This window comes from Hyperoodon ampullatus (genome assembly GCF_949752795.1).
Source record: "Hyperoodon ampullatus genome assembly, chromosome: 12".
Lineage (NCBI taxonomy): Eukaryota > Metazoa > Chordata > Mammalia > Artiodactyla > Ziphiidae > Hyperoodon > Hyperoodon ampullatus.
In genome coordinates, this window is record NC_136925.1 from 10867051 (window position 1) to 10883898 (window position 16848).

Below are 16848 nucleotides of genomic sequence, written 5' to 3' on the forward strand. Positions count from 1 at the left end.
ACAAAAAAAGGTCTATGGATTCATCTGTTTAATACAGGGATATGACATCTGTCAGTACTAGGCACCATAAAATGTAAACACAATTACTGTCATAAACCTGGATACACCTTCAAGGGTTGAAGTGGCTTGTTTAGTTACCCTGTTTGCATCTAGTGCAGAGAAAAGTCTCGTGTTTGTTAGCACTGTGTGTACATAGGAAGAGATCCCAATTACAAGGGAGGCAGGTAAAATCTGACTTCTTCAAACATTCGTTAAACAACTAATTTTGTAGTAACATCCAGGTTTATCTTCCTTTTTCTAACCACGTTCCCGGTTAAAGCACATCATAGCAACAGCACAGTGACGTGAATGATGACATAAAAGAATCTGGATACACTAGAAAACAGTGCTCAGTGATACATTGACATTCTATTTATATGATTAAACATTTGATCATACAGTACCTTCCTACAGGATTACTGGCTAATCTGGGGGTGGGGTTCATACTGTTAGAGGTATTACTAACAAACATGATAGCTACTTCCCTTATATGCAAACATGAGAGCTATAATTTCATCGAGAGGGAAACTGATTATGCACGTTGACCGAGCAGCTTCCCAGATACTGTGTCTATGAAATCCTGGGGAATGTGAGCAAAAGCTGCCCTCAACATGAAATGGTTTCTCACCCTGCTTTTCACCACAGCAAATTTAATCCATCAGTACAGACCAACACGGTCAATCAGATAATTCTTAATATGAACAAATGGGGAAAAAAGAAAAAAATATTATGTACATGAATGAACAGGGGAACCCGGCTGCATCTCCGCAGGAATGTCGGGGGGAGTGCGGTGGGCTGTGCTGCAGGGTCACTTCCACAGCTGCGTGCTGAGCGTCTGACCCGACGAGGCCCCCGACCACCCCGCTGCCCCCGCCGTGGTGCTGGGGGGCTGGCTGAAGCCCGCCGCAGGGCTTGCGCCACCCAGGCTCAGGCCAGCCATCTGCTGGTTCACCTGTGAACACACAAAAGGCATCCTTCACTTTTCAGGCCTGGTTTCTTCAGCCACTGCCAGACATTTTTAATAGCCAGCCTATTTTAGTAGAAGTGGGCCTTTACTCGAAGTTGATTTACTCAGAGAGACACGGACGCTTAATAGCAACCCTAAGTATTTTTCATCCATGTGAAAAGCTGTCCGAGCCCTGGGGTAAAAGCAGACGACCACACGATGCTTTCTCCACAGAAAGCAAATAGCTACCGTGTTCCCTTCTTGGTTGCTGTTTCCTTCTGCTTTTCAGCCCTGTCTCAAATCATTTTATATTTATTCATTTTCTGGACTCAATTTCTTGTCCCCGAAAGATTAACCACAACTGGAAAAAGTACCAAAGCAATCTCTGAATTCATATCTGGATGTGCCATGAGTCTGCTATTCGAACTTTCAACTATACTAGCATATACTTTCAACTATATACTTTCTAGGATATGCTTTCAACTATAGTTTAACTACTAAGGACTAAGGAAATGTTTGAAAGTAAACTACTCTAAAATTATGAATTGTATATGATGGCAATTGTTCTGTCTTTATTCAAGTCTTAAATAGCTCTGTATACTTTATAAATATTAAAAAAGGTCATAAAACATATTTTTCTTTTGCTATAGACAACCATATAAACGCCTATTTTATGACAAAAGGTGTAAGATTACATGTACTTTTCTTCCAGACTGGAGTCGTGTGTACATAAGCCTCCTAACCCTCCCCTGTGGTGCTCTCACTTCCAAGACTGATGGTAAGTGAAGGAAAGGCAAGGAGATTTACCACTAAGTAGAGTGGATTCAAAACCTATGCTCAGGGTTGGACTGTATTAACCGTTTGCAGTTCTTAGTTCTTCAGAAACCCTAACCCTAACCACATCGCTGATGAGGCACAGGGTCTGGAGGGGCAGGTCACTTCTTCCCAGGTACTGGAGGATGTCCAGTACCTGTCATGGCCAGCAGACCCCCCCAGGAGAGAGCTGGAGAAGAGAACCCCCTTCGGCGCGCCCGCAAGTGAGGTGGGGTAAGTCCTTACTGGTTCAGCAGGCACCCTAACCTGAGCTGCGTCTGCTTCAGCATTCCGGCTGCACAAAAGCTATTACTGACATTTGGCACTTACAAGTTTTGAGATTCCCAGAGTGCACAGACCAATGTCATATAGACATTCCTTTAAATGGTGATAGTAAATAATAACTTGGAACATTCATGGGATATACAGTGATTTTGCTAATGTCGGTTAGAAACTGCTATATACTATTCCCTGAATGCTCACGAGAACAGAAGTCAAGGGCATCAAAATACCAGAGGAACATCAAATAAGGAAGTGTACGAGGAAGAAGAGTGGGACCACGAACCTACGTCTGAGGCCTCTGTCTGTGAAGCCAGAGGAAAGTCAGAATGGATTTGAAAGAGGTAATACTAAAATGTCATCTCCTGGCTCTAAACTAACTTAGGCAGAAATAGGATTTTGTAATATGAGGGGATGTAGGACACAAATATGGACTGGTTCATATCTTACAGGAATTCTTGAACTAGTGTATATTCTTTGTAAACATAAATGTGACTATAAGTAAGAAGAAAATACAACTTTACAAGTGTATTTGAACAAAAAGATTTTTTATAAACACACACACAGCCTAGATCTCTCAAAAACAGTGCTCTGAGAATATGAGGCTGGACTGTTTTCTAATTTGTGAAAGTTTCCAAGAGCCCCCAAAATTATTAGTGAAAATAGGTTGGTCTAAGTGGTCTATACAAACAACCCACCAGGGGGCTGGGTTTAAAGCTTGGGGCTAATTTCAAAAGATGCCCAAGATAATTTCTAGCTGTTACAGACAAATGAGGGACATTCACCATTACAGCTGTGTTATAATCAGAAATGGAAAAACGCTTAACATTCTCTACAGAATATTCTAAATATAGGAACAATGACAGCTCATTTGTCTATTTGATTAGACAGTTTTTACCTTTTATAACATTATCCCTACTCAATTCTTCCTGCCAGATTGTTAGATTTAAAAACAAATAAAACCATTTAGAAAACAAGATCTGGTTTCTCTGATTTTGGAGAAGTTGGAGAGAAAGGACCCTACCTGGGAGAGGTTCCATGGGGGCTGCTGAGCTGGCGGCAGGCCAAACTTACTCTGGGCTGCACCCGCATGTCCCACCATCCCTCCTGGGGGGCCGACCACACTCTGCGGAAGTGGCATCACCCCAGTCTGTGCGTTTCCCATGAAGCCGTTGGGCAGGGGCACGCCCACCATCACGCCCGCGCTGGGCCCCATCACACTTCCCGCAAGGCCAGGAGCTGCAGGCACAGGCCCGCCAATGGACGGGAAGCCTTGAAATGCAGCCGGTGCTTGTGAGGGAAACGGTATATTTGTGGGTCCCATAAACACACCTGCAGCAGAAGAACCAAGCAGAGAAAACAAACGAAGAGAACCGGGTTACCGCACAGCGCTGCACTCGCCTCTGTCAGCACAGAAACAGGAGCCCGTCTTGCTGAACTACCCATGGCAAAGGCTTTAATTCTGGTCTGGCCCCTGTTGCTCAGACCTGCACCCTCAGGGCTGGTTACTTCCAGGAAGCAGACAAATCAATGACGAGCCTGAGCAAATTTAACTAGGGTAAATAAATCCTGTGCAACAGCTACATAAAATATCCATTGTGAAGACCAAACTATATAGCATGAGACTGTGTTTCTGCTGCTTTGCACCACTGGTCTCTCACTACCAAGTAAACAAGTCAGAGTGGACTGTCTCTGGTTTTAATGGAAGCAGCTGAGACGTCATATAATTTCAGCTCTTATGTGAAATGCAGCCCATTATTTTAGAGGAAATGACAGGTTAAAACTGTAAACATAAATCTTTACCATGCTAGTATTTCTTTTTGATTATATAAAAAAAAAACCTCAAAGCTTTTTTTGATTTCATGTGATATTTCAGACTTACTGTTTACGTGCAGAAAGAATACCATACTGTACAGTTATAAACTTCAGGCAAATCAAATTTAAATAATTCTTCAAAGATAATCCCTGTCCTATAAGGCTTGTAAAACAACATTAAGTGACATGCGACCAGCTTGTTAATCCTAAATGAATAAAGTTTTGTGCATTCTAATCCTAATGCTTCTTTCATTTCAGCTTTGTAGTTGTATAAACCGCAACAACAAAAGCACTCATTACACGGAAAAACAAGGAAGAAATATGACATTACATAAGCACAAAGAATACACTTCTAGTGATGTCACTGCAGTTCACTGAAAGCAGATTTCAAATGCATTACCAGGAGCACTCTGCTGCTGGATGGTCCCTGTGCCATACAGAGATAAGATGGAGTCTTTGGAGAGCTGTTTCTTGGCCACCTCTTCTGACTTAGTAGCTTGCTCAGTGAACAGATCCAGATCCCCAGATGTCACTGTAGACAGAGCGGCAACTGCTGGTACAGAGGACGTCCCCTGAGACAGATACCAAAACAAGCTGTCGAATTCTGCATAATAAAACACACCTCATCCATTCCTTGAAATCCAAATGAAGTTATGAAATTAGAAACTAAACAACTGTAGAAGGCAACATGGTGACACTAAAGGGAATCATTGACAAGCCCATGCAAAACCTACATGCAGGACAGAGGAACATCTCCTATTTTGAATCTGTTCATGTAAAAGGAGTAGATAGAACCTCTCTGATGCTGAGTTCTGCCCATCACATCCTGACCACAGTGGCTTCAGCAACAGGCATGTGGTGCTGCCTGAGGACCAGCATTCCTGGGAGATGCTCGCACATCTCCTGCAGCAATCACTGCTGCCAAGAACTGGTATCCCTTGGAATGAAGAACATTTCTACAACTACAGCAGACTGCAAGAGGGTCCTGCAGTGGCTGATTTTGTCTTCTTTCGGCGGGGGGGGTTGTTTTTCAAAAGCGACATCATGATATTTTGTGTGTGTGTGTGTGTGTGGTACGCGGGCCCTCTCACTGTTGTGGCCTCTCCCGTTGCGGAGCACAGGCTCCGGACGTGCAGGCTCAGCGGCCATGGCTCACGGGCCCAGCCGCTCTGCGGCATGTGGGATCTTCCCGGACCGGGGCACGAACCCGTGTCCCCTGCATCGGCAGGCGGACCCTCAACCACTGCGCCACCAGGGAAGCCCCGACATCATGATATTTTTATGAACCTAATCTAATCCGTTTTAACCGCAACATTAGAATGCCTCCAGTCTACCCAGACATGAGGTCCAGCAAAACTGCGACCAGCTGCACCCTCCCCTACACCTTGCATTCCGCCTGTAGACAGGGGTGAGAACACGAATACAAATAACCATGTGGATACTGTAATACAAAACAAAACATTTCACTTCATCTCCTGTATCTTGCACACAGATAGTATTACACAGTCACAACTGACACCTCAGCGGTCACTAAATATTCCATCACATTTGCGTATAGGGAATTGACTTAGATATGAAGAGTTTCAAAGAAGTCTATGAAGACTAGCAAAAACTGGATAAGAGTCTTCTCAAACTATAGAATGAGGTGAGCAGCAAGAAGAAGTTAAATCATAGTGTACATGATTTGGCTTGAATTTTTAAAAAATCAAACATTTAATGCCTTGGCTAAAAAACCTTTCAATAAATTAGCATCCAAGCATTATGCTCACAAACTAACTTAAGCAGAACAATATTTTGAATCTATTATGATATTAAGCAAGAATTTTAAGATAGGAAAAAAAGCCACATAATTTTGCAAAAGATCTGAAATGTGTAAGAAACTGGACATGATGGAATTCAAATACAACAGTGGGCTTGAATCAAATATATCTGACGTAGCAGTGAAGCAGCAGAAGGCAGAGGCCGAGAGCGTGGGCCCCGCAGCCAGCCTGCAGGTTCGCCCAGTGCCCTCGGACCTGCCACTCCGCTTTCCCACGCCCTGCTCTGGGCCCGGGGAGGAGCTGCCTTACCACCGCGCCTGACGGCCACAAGGAGCGCTCAGCAGAAGGCAGCGCTGGCTGTTAGTGTTGCTAGGTGACAAAGCAGCCACACCTCACTAAATGATCCTCCACCACATTTAGTTTCTGTTCTATCTAAGAACCTGCTCAAAACCCTGGGGTCTGTTCCCTGAGGAGGACACAGACGTGTGAGAAGACCCGAAGTGCTGGGGAAGCTACTATTATCCCACCTCAGGCTAGAGCAGCCCCGTGCTCCAGACGCGTGTGTTTCTTCCGATGAACGCCTGTCTCCACAGGGACACAGTCTAAGCACAGCCACACCAGGCAGCCTGGCTAGCAGGTGCTCGAACGGCCATTTACGGGGCGGGTGATGAGGACGCCCCACGTGCCGGCAGGACCGCTCCAAGGTAAAAGGAGAACCACTGCTGCCGGTAGGTGCGCACTTTCCGGAGGCCACAGGGTCCCCAGCCAAAGGCTCTCTGGCTGTCTGGGATCCGGGGCCAAACGAGGACAGGCCATAGCACCTGTGTGAGTCTAGATGCTTTGGGGATGTGGATATTATGGACAGAACAGGAAAGGGAGGGCTTCTACGTGTCACCTTGGGGGACACTGGAACGACGCCCCTCAACCCCCAGCACACGCGTCCGCTCGGGTCAGCTGAGCGTTCCCAGCCCCTCAGGGAAGACTGCACAGCCAGACAGGAAAGCAGACGGTCACATCAATCCAGCTCACATTCACGTGAGGGGAAATCTTCAACCAGAATTTGCACCACACTCAGAAAATCAGGACCGAAAGAAGCAGGGTTCAGAGTAATTCCTAGTGGGGTCCAATTCAATTTCACAGCATAAAAAGCCACCAAATTAGTAAACTACGTACAGTGTGTGCGTGTAAAATGTGTGCTTTAACCCACCTTCTCTCTCCCTCCCCCAATTTTCAAAGACATTATTTTGACAACATGTCTGGATTAGAGTCTTTACATGTAGTTTGGAGGGAAGATAATTCTGTTCACCAAATTATTTTAGAGGGCTCCATAAAACGGACACAATTTTGGTCCAAAAACATTCCAGAAAAAGAATGAGGTGTGATTTTGAAGACCCACCCTGTTTCCTCTCAGTTACAGACGCCCAGCACGAAGGCTGGGCGGCCCCGGGGGCACGAGGAGGAGCTGCACGCACACGGAGGACTGAGGGGGGCTGAGGTCCGCACTGTCCGGCTCGCTGCTCTCACGGCACAGAGCCCACGGGGCCGTGGCTGGCCCGGGGCCTAATGTGCAAGCGGCTGCAGAGCGGCTCCCGCCCCGCAGCGGGGTCTAAGGAAGGCGGGCCGGCCGAACGGCCCCGCTAGAACGCTTGACCAAAAGAAGCCGCTTTGCATGCTCAGACTGTCAAGTATCCCAAATACTTCTTTCCACACCCAAAATGTTAGCGTTAGACTTTTTTCTTTTACTACCACACGCATACCCACGCCTGCACACACTCACAAGGTAATCAATGTTAACCGAAATGATACCAGCAACACTTAGTTCCTCTTTTTACGTGTTGGGGGAAGGAGGAGAAGAGGCAAAGCCATAAAATGAAGCTATCTTCTCTGAAAATAAACAGCGATGCTGCAGATAAAGCTCCACTGAAACTAATGATTCCTCAGAAATCTATTTGCTCAATTCCAGCGTTAATTATACAATGACTATCATAATGACAATAAATATATATAATAAAAATATATGTGATTCATCTTCTTAATAAGACATTGGTTCTTTCTTGTTAAACTTTCCATGCAAACAATTCCCATTTGGCTCAGGTTTTCTAGAGAAAGAGAAATATCTTACCTCAAAAATTATACTTTACTACAACAAACTAGTTGCTTATTTGTAAATTTAAAACAGAATCTTAAGTTGTATGCTTAAGAGTAACCTATATCCCTGAAAGTTATATATTAATATCTCACCTTAAAGACAAATACTGCACGGTATCACTTATATGTGAAATCTTAAAAAAAAAAAAGAAAAAAGGCAAACCCATAGAAACAGAGCAGAATGGTGTTTGCCAAGGGCTGGGAGGCAGGTACACATTTTCAGTTATAAGACGTAAGATCTGAGGATCTAATGCATAACATGGTAGCTATAGTTGATTATACTGTATTGTATAAATGAAATTCAATGAGAGTAGATTTTAAGCATTCTCACAAAAAAAAGAGGTAAATTTGTGAGATGATAGATGATAGATTGACTTGGTGGCAGGAATCTTTTTACAACGAATATATGTATCAACACATTACGTTATACATTTTAAACATATAATTTTATTTTTCAATTATACCTCAATAAAGCTGAAAAAATATTTGAAATATTTAACAAAAAAAAAGATGTGACCGACAAGGGATTAATCTCCAAAATATACAAACAGCTCATGCAGCTCAATATCAAAAAAAACCAAACAACCCAATCCAAAAATGGGCAGACCTAAATGGACATTTCTCCAAAGACACACAGATGGCTAAAAAGCACATGAAAAGATGCTCAACACCTCTAATTATTAGAGAAATGCAAATCAAAACTACAATGAGGTATCACCTCACACTGGTCAAAATGGCCATCATCATAAAAATCTACAAACAATAAATTCTGGAGAGGGTGTGGAGAAAAGGGAACCCTCTTGCACTGTTGGTGGGAATGTAAATTGGTACAGCCACTATGGAGAACAGTATGGCGGTTCCTTAAAAAACTAAAAATAGAATTACCATACGACCCAGCAATCCCACGACTGGGCATATACCCTGAGAAAACCATAATTCAAAAAGACACATGCACCCCAACGTTCACAGCAGCACTGTTTACAATAGCCAGGACATGGAAGCAACCTAAACGTCCATCAACAGAGGTATGGATAAAGAAGATGTGGTACGTATATACAATGGAATATTACTCAGCCATAAAAAGAATGAAACAATGCCATTTGCAGCAACATGGATGGACCTAGGAATTATCATACTGAGTGAAGTCAGAGAAAGACAAATATGATATGATATCACTTGTATGTGGAATCTAAAATACGACACAGGGACTTCCCTGGCATTCCAGTGGTTAAGACTCCTCGCTTCCACTGCAGGGGTGGGTGGGGGAGGGTGGGCGTGGGTGCGATCCCTGTAAGGTCCTACACAGGCTGCATGGTGTGGCAATCAATCAATAAAATACGACACAAATGAACTTACTTACAAAACAGAAATAGACTCATAGACATAGAAAACAAAGTTATGGTTACCAAAGGGGATGGGGGGGATGGATAAATCAGGAGTTTGGGATTAACAGATACACCCTAGTATATATAAAATAGATAAACAACAAGGACCTACTATATAGCACAGGGAACTCGACTCAATATTTTGTAATAAGCTATAAGGGAAACGAATCTGAAAAAGAACATATATGTATAACTGAATCACTTTGCTGTACACCTGAACCTAACACAGCATTGTAAATCAACTAGACTTCAATTTTAAAAAAAAAGAAAGGAAAAAAAGAAAAAAAAATTCCATGTAATGTTAAGAAGGCAAGTCAAAATTTCTTTACCACTGATACTTTTTAAAAATCTTTATCATTAATATTACATTCTAAATAATTTTTTAAAAATCATTAAAATAAAAAAAGGCAGGTTTTAAGGCTAAGAAATAATGTGTCTTCATAGAAAAGCATATGGGTACTGAGTTTGCTATAATTTCTTGTTCTCGGTTTTCCTGCACCCGGAAGGAGCCAGCCTGGGCTGGCTCGACAGAGCACAAGAAAATAATTACGGGCTTCTAGTCCATGTTTACACACCAAACAGTTCAAAACCCTCTGAAGTAAGTAACCTTGTGGATCGCAGGCAAGGCTGAAACAGTCCGAGTTTTCCCACTTACTCATTCTAAACACCATTTGCCTAGAGCAAGAGTTAGCAAACTTTAGACAGTGACTCTTAGGCTTTGTGGGTCATGGAATATCTGCTGCAACTACTCAACTTGCTTTTGCAGTGTGAAAGCGGCCACAAGACAGCATGTAAGTAAATGGAGTGGCCGTCTGCAATCACACTTTATTTGCAAAAACAAGCTGCAGACTTAGTTTGCCAACTCCTGGCCTAAAGATGTAGAGGCTTTTAAGTTAGAAACAATTCAAAATTGAAACTTTCCAAAAAGAAAATACACAGTGTAAAACCATACTCTTAACACATACCTGAGCTGGCGGCAGGACAGTTGCAGGTAAGGGATTAGAAATCATCGGTCCAAAGATGTCCAGATCATCGTTCAAGGCCTGTCCCGTGGCTGTGTTCCCATTAGTCACTGGCACCTCGGCAGGGCCGTCTGAAAAGAACGTAAATTCTTGTCTTAAAGATTCTAGAATCTCTTAAATACTTGAAACATGGCTTTATTCTAAAAATATATGGTTAAAAGTTCAAAAAGTTAAAGATTCTAGAATCTCTTAAATACTTGAAACATGGCTTTATTCTAAAAATATACGGTTAAAAGTTCAAAAAGTTAACAACAAAATGTATGCCCTCCCTCTACCCCAGGCTCTCTCCTCTCTCCCAAAGAAACCATCTCCAGTTTTGTTTGTTCTCGAAGAAATATTCTTTACCCACCAGTTTCTAAGTATATATGCAAACCCCTTTTTAACAAATGGTATGATACTATTGACGTTATTCTGTGTCCTGATGCTTCCTTACATGTAAGGTACTGTTCTGTGTACTTTACATATATTAACTCATTTAATCCCATAACCTTATGAGACTGGCACTACTTTTGTGGTCACTGGCTAAGCTGGGATACGATACCATGTTCCTACGAAGGCTGCCGCTCCATAAATACACACATGTGTGTGCGTGCGCCTGTGTGTGTGTGTGTGTGTGTGTGTGTGTGTGTGTGTGTGAGTGTTTCCAATATTACTTCATATCATGTTTACCTACCTTGGAAATAAATTTTAATGATTTAAAATGTCTGGAATGTTAACTTTTAAAGTTACATAAGGAAAAAAACTGGACAGAAAGAAAACAAACATACACTATACACTGATTCCGTAGGCAGTATCCACAAAACACTGAAATAGACCCTTTCTGTACTCAAGTGCGGCCACCTTCAGTGTTGGGTGCACCGAGCCGCCGGGCGGCGCCGACACCCCACATCAGCCTCTTGCTCACCCTGAGTTCTCATCTCCCCCTGACGTCAGTGGGGGCCAGGTGGGGGGCAGTGCAGAGAGCTTGCGAGCAAGCACGGGGTTTCAGGACAGCTCACACAGCTCAGTCTTCCGCGGTCACGACCCAAGGAGCAGTTCAGAACATGACAAATCGAGTCTCCGAGGACCTACATCCTAATCGGGCTCCCACTTCACAGCTTACAAGCTCACTCGATCCCTCTGATGAACCACACACTCCTCAAAGGCGAAGGAGGCATCTTCTAAGATGCCCTCGACAAGGAGGGGGATGGACGTCTTGCACAGGGTAGATGCTTGGATACTGGACAGATTTAACGGAAGATCTACCACGTACTAGGTATTTCTATCACAACCCACAGAAACTCACAGATTTCTTCTCTTTTTCGAGGTGTAACTATAGAAATTAGTATCTTTTATTTCCCTGCTTAAGCTTCAGTGAAACAAATTATCATTAATTGCAATGAATAAATGGTCACGGTAAAATATTCTTTACTACTTAATTTATAAAAGTGTGTGTGAAACCCATGAAAGGTTAGTTTGGAAGAAACAAATTGCAAATATTTTTCAAAAATTTTCCATGATATCACATTATCAGAGCCATAAAAAAAATATACTCAGCACACACATTTATGCGTTACACATGTTATATCTCTATAAGCACTACGGACAATTTAAAGGTGAAGCAATAAAACAATGCGTAGATTATTACTAATTTATAATATACAGAATTTAAAGCTAACACACAACCATGACATAAAAGAATTCAAATATGACTCATACATGAAAGTAATTTTTTCCATTTCTAACTCATTCAAAGTGGCAACATTCATTCTGAAGTTAGACTTCTTTCAGGTGCTATTTTATGTTTTCCAGCCCATTCCACATTCCATTTACCTGATGTGTAGTACATCAGGTAATATGAACCAGAAATAAAATATTTTAGAAGGACAGGGTATTCTAGATTAAAAACACAACTAAAGGAACATCTCTGTGCCATCCACAACTCAGTAAAGAAACTCAAATAACACTGCCATGTGAGTCAGTGGTGCTTGAACCCCTAAGCTGCAGAGCTGAGGACAGGGGAACAACCTCATCAAACAGACACATTCATTCTATCACATGAACATGGAAGCACTTTATTAGCAGAAAATATGACTGTATTTCATGCAACTTAAACTCACAAACAGAAGCACATGTCCTCTAAAATAAACCACAACCAAGAGGAACAAAAGTAAAAATGAGCATAAGTAACTATTTCCAGTTTTTCAGTTAAAACTTTTTGCTGTTTCAAGTAATAGCAAACACTAACAATTAGGATAAATTTATATTAAAAAAAACCCTTAAACATGAGAAAATGCTATCATTAACTTATTATTATTACCACTATTATTATTTTTGGTGAATTGGGAAAAAAGGTATCAATCTGTTTTTTTGCCCCAGGACATGTCAATTAGCTTATACAACACCAGGGAGCTCAGGATGCACTGTGTGAGAACCAAGAGGCTCATCGACTACAGGCAAATAATGTATTTGCATTACTTTATAAACTGAACGTGTTGCAGAAATTTTAAGTCTGTTCAAAGTCCCCCAGTCTCCTCCCCACACGACCCCCTAATATGACGGATTGAAACTCCCATCAATTCTCCTTGTTACTAAAAAAGCTAAGCATTCACAGAATTGTCGAAAAACAAATCCTTAACTTACATGAAAATGTCTCGCCCTTGCAAAATCTGTACACAAATTCCCAACGAGTTTTCCCACTGGATTTCAATGTCTGCTAATTTGACTTACTACATTTGGCTTGCTAAAACACATTCTCTACCAAGGACTGTTTCAATTTGTTTCAAAACTTGTGTTTTTTACTTTCAGTATTTAAAAAGGACAGGGGGGGCTTCCCTGGTGGCGCAGTGGTTAAGAGTCCGCCTGCCGATGCAGGGGACACGGGTTCGTGCCCCGGTCCGGGAAGATCCCACATGCCGCGGAGCGGCTGGGCCTGTGAACCATGGCCGCTGAGCCTGCGTGTCTGGAACCTGTGCTCTGCAACGGGAGAGGCCACAACAGTGAGAGGCCCGCGTACCGCAAAAAAAAAAAAAAAAAAAAAAAAAAAAGGACAGGGGGAGGCTAGTAATCATTACCATCACTATAAACATCACCTGCTTCCTGGACTTCTTAAAAGAATGTTTCCATGTTATCATTTCTGTCTCCATGGAGGATGAGAAGGCATCTCCTTCCATCACCCCCAGTTACAGAAACCGGGGCACAGAGAGATTAAAGACTCAATGTCGCTTCCCTAGTGAAGCAGCAAAACTTGTACTAGAACGAAGTCTTCTGAGCCCTGGACTAGCGCGTGCTCTTTTCTTTAAGCCACATTACACAAAAGTCATGTAGTTACAGCTGTAGATAAAGAAATCACTTAAAAGTCTGAACATTAAAAACCAACCCTTACATAGTTAATAATTACTAGTACAAAGTTAGAGAAGCAGTGGCGTCAACAGTTCAGAACCCACTCCGCGCCAGCCTGTCTCCACACACACACCCCCCTCCGCCCCCATCCTCCTGCCAGGCCCAGCATCTCCTCAGGGGACAGTGAAGGGCCCGGCCGGTGTGGCCACAGAGGGGGACCCGGGCCGCGGGCGGGAGGGACACGGCCGGCCCCGTCACAACCACTGCAGCTCAGCGCGGCCTCTCCATCAAGGGTCCACCTGCGGCACAGTCCTCGCCGATCAAACAGAAGCTCAGAGGCCACAAAAGCCACAGAATACCAAGATGTTAAAAGCAGTTTTTCAGATAAACATTTAAAAATTTAGAAAGAGTAAGTCTTATTCAAATTAAATGGTTTAAACAGTGTAAATGTTTACATTAGCACTATAATGTAAGAAAAATAATTAAATCCACACGGGCTACATTTTGAGTGTACAGATACATGGGCACACGTGCACACACACCCAGACCAATTGAAACCTCCCCCTCCAGGGGCTGGGGAGCCCAGGGCCAGGCCACGCAGCGCCTCCAGGGCGGGAGTGACCGTCCGTGCAGACAGCGCATCAGGACCCGCACGCACAGCACCTCCCTGTGCGCAGGGGCTCCTCTCTCGGCTGCAGAGGCGGGGGGAGCAGCCCCCCTCATCAACATGCAGAAACAGTAGCCAGTGGACAACAAACAGAATAGGAGCCCCAGAGTACAAGAACAGCCTGAGGCAAATGGCAGAAACTTAGCTGGAACAACACCGGAAAGAACAGTAATGAAGCACAAAGGACCCCTCGAAGAGGAAATGAGCAAACAAGAAATTAGGACAATGCAGTAAAACAGGGAAGGAATTTCAATTTTAAAGGCAAGGCATCAAGCCTACAATTAGCTGCTTGTGGGCAACTATTTTCTTTCTACGTTACCTTAAGATTTCAGACTAATGTTAGATCTGAAAACCGAGTTGGTAGATGACTGTTTTATACTGCACACATACTAGAAATTCACAAGAAAAGCTTAAACGTTTTGAGCCAAAGAAAGAAAGTTGTTAAAAATCAGTGCTACATCTCACATGAACAGAAGGCCTGCCCAGCGCGCAGTTACTGGCCTACTTCACATCATGACACTGGTAGATGCTTAGAAAGAAGGTAGCATGTCAAATATCACAACGTCATGAAGGCCATTTCTATCATCTAGAAACCTTCCATGTAGCTGTCGATTCTATTAATCGTGGCTATACCAGAACTCACCTGACAGCAAAAATCCAAATGAGTAAAGGTAAACAAAGTACTTAAAACAATATTTAGTGTCTTCTTCTTGGCCCATTCCAAATGCCTCTGAATGATACCATGTATAAACTAGAAGGAAATAAGAATAGAACAGTTGCATTTTTAATAACCCACTATTAATACTAACATTTTAAAGTTCTGTTGCCGGGTACTCTGATCAAGCTCTATATAAAGTGTCTCAGTTTAACGCCTCCATCACCTCCAGAGATTCTGACACAATAAGACTAGGATTTCAACAGAAGTCTGGTGGTACAGCTGGAAAACTCAACTGCTATAACCATACTGAGCAGCCTTTCCTGGTTCCCCCAAACAGAAGCAGTGCCCCTACCCCGTCCAAGGTTAAAACAGTCCCTGGGGCAGCTGCCCCGCCTCCCGAGAAGAGGGCACAGAGGGTGGGGCTGGCACAACGCCCAGCCGGGCACCGTCCTGGGCCCCAGCTCCCCACTGAGTGCACGAGGCCCCGCCCCCGGCCCTGCGCCCCCCTCGGCCCCGCCCCCACCACCCAGCCTGTGCCCCATCCCCCCGCTGGCCAGGCAGCCTCCCAACTCCTACACCCCAAATCCAGGGGCTGCAAAGCGGCAGCCTTCCCAGGTGCCTTACCATAAGTAATGTCACTTTTGGTTTCTGTCGGCGTGTGAACACACTGCATGTGACGGGCACGCCCCACATGCTCACACCTGCACCACACTGACTGCCTAGGCCCTGTCCCCCCATCCTCTGTCAGAAAGAGGGCGCAGCTGTCTCCTCCATCAGCGCTGGCACAGAGCAAACGCTCCACAAATACTGGTGAACTGAAATGTTTCCAAACACAGATCACCAGAGGGTTTCTCGGGGACAGCAGAGCCGTGGGGAAAAACGACAGTCAGGGGGCGATCCTGCTTCTGTTGGGAGAAGAAGGGAAGTAATGGCCCTGATTCTGAAAAGAACCGGTGGTCTGGTTACAAACCCCTCCTCGTCTCTGCCCTGTGCACTCCCCCACATCTGGCCCTCGCTGAGCCTTCCTCCCGGGAAGCCTCCTCCTCTGAGTCCACGTTCTCCTGGAAGACCCTGCAACCACTGCTGCCGGCACCCCCGCCGCCCCCTTCCTGGTCTCACGGCCTCAGTGCCCACGACCAGCCACCTCGGTACCACGACTGCATCCCAGCTGGAATCCCTACTCCAGGCCACCACGGCAGTGAGGCTGCAGTTCTCTCTCAGTCAGAACCCTGTCCTCCAGCATCACTCTGTCCACAACTGGGAGCATCGCTGCAGCCACAGCAACACACACACACACACACACCACACACACACACACACCACACACACACACCACACCACACACACCACACACACACACCACACACACACCACACACACACCACACACACCACACACCACACACACACCACACACACACCACACACACCACACACACACAACACACCACACACCACACACACACCACACACACACCACACACGTACCACACACACACCACACACACCACACACACACACCACACAAACCAGACACCACACGTACCACACACACACGTACCACACACACACACCACACACACACGCACCACACACGCACCACACACCACACACACACACACCCCACACACACCCCACACACCACACACACACCACACACGTACCACACACACACACCACACACACACCACACACACACCACACACACACACACCACACACCACACACACACACACACGGCGGCTCACACCTGGGTCGGCCTCCTCCCTACTCCGCTCTCCACAGCTCCACTCCAGGCGCCATCACAGCCCTGACCGTCGGTCGTCCGACGCTGTCTGCTCAACAAGAAGCAGACGGGCTTTAAATCACAAGATACTCTACAAAGCGAAGGCGCGGCGAGCTCGTGTATCTGGGGGCTCGCTCGCCCTTCCCGGCTCGCACTCACGCTAAAGAGGACCCCCAGGGCACATGAGAGTTTGCCTGACGTCAGCTTGCA

General features: G+C 44.7%; 1 protein-coding gene across 4 annotated transcripts in view; it reads right to left on the reverse strand.

Annotated features, from left to right (window-relative positions):
• Nucleotides 1–13: 13 nt before the first annotated feature.
• The window catches only part of SMAP1 (small ArfGAP 1), a 163113-nt gene continuing 146278 nt past the window's right edge, over nt 14–16848 (reverse strand). For all 4 annotated transcript variants that reach the window (XM_079716957.1, XM_079716955.1, XM_079716956.1 and 1 more), the window contains 4 exons: nt 10151–10278; nt 4293–4464; nt 3102–3409; nt 14–991 (listed from right to left, as the gene is read on the reverse strand). In XM_079716957.1, the coding sequence (XP_079573083.1) occupies nt 848–991; nt 3102–3409; nt 4293–4464; nt 10151–10278 (752 nt within the window). In that variant the 3' untranslated portion in view covers nt 14–847. The remainder of the gene's footprint in view (nt 992–3101; nt 3410–4292; nt 4465–10150; nt 10279–16848) is intronic.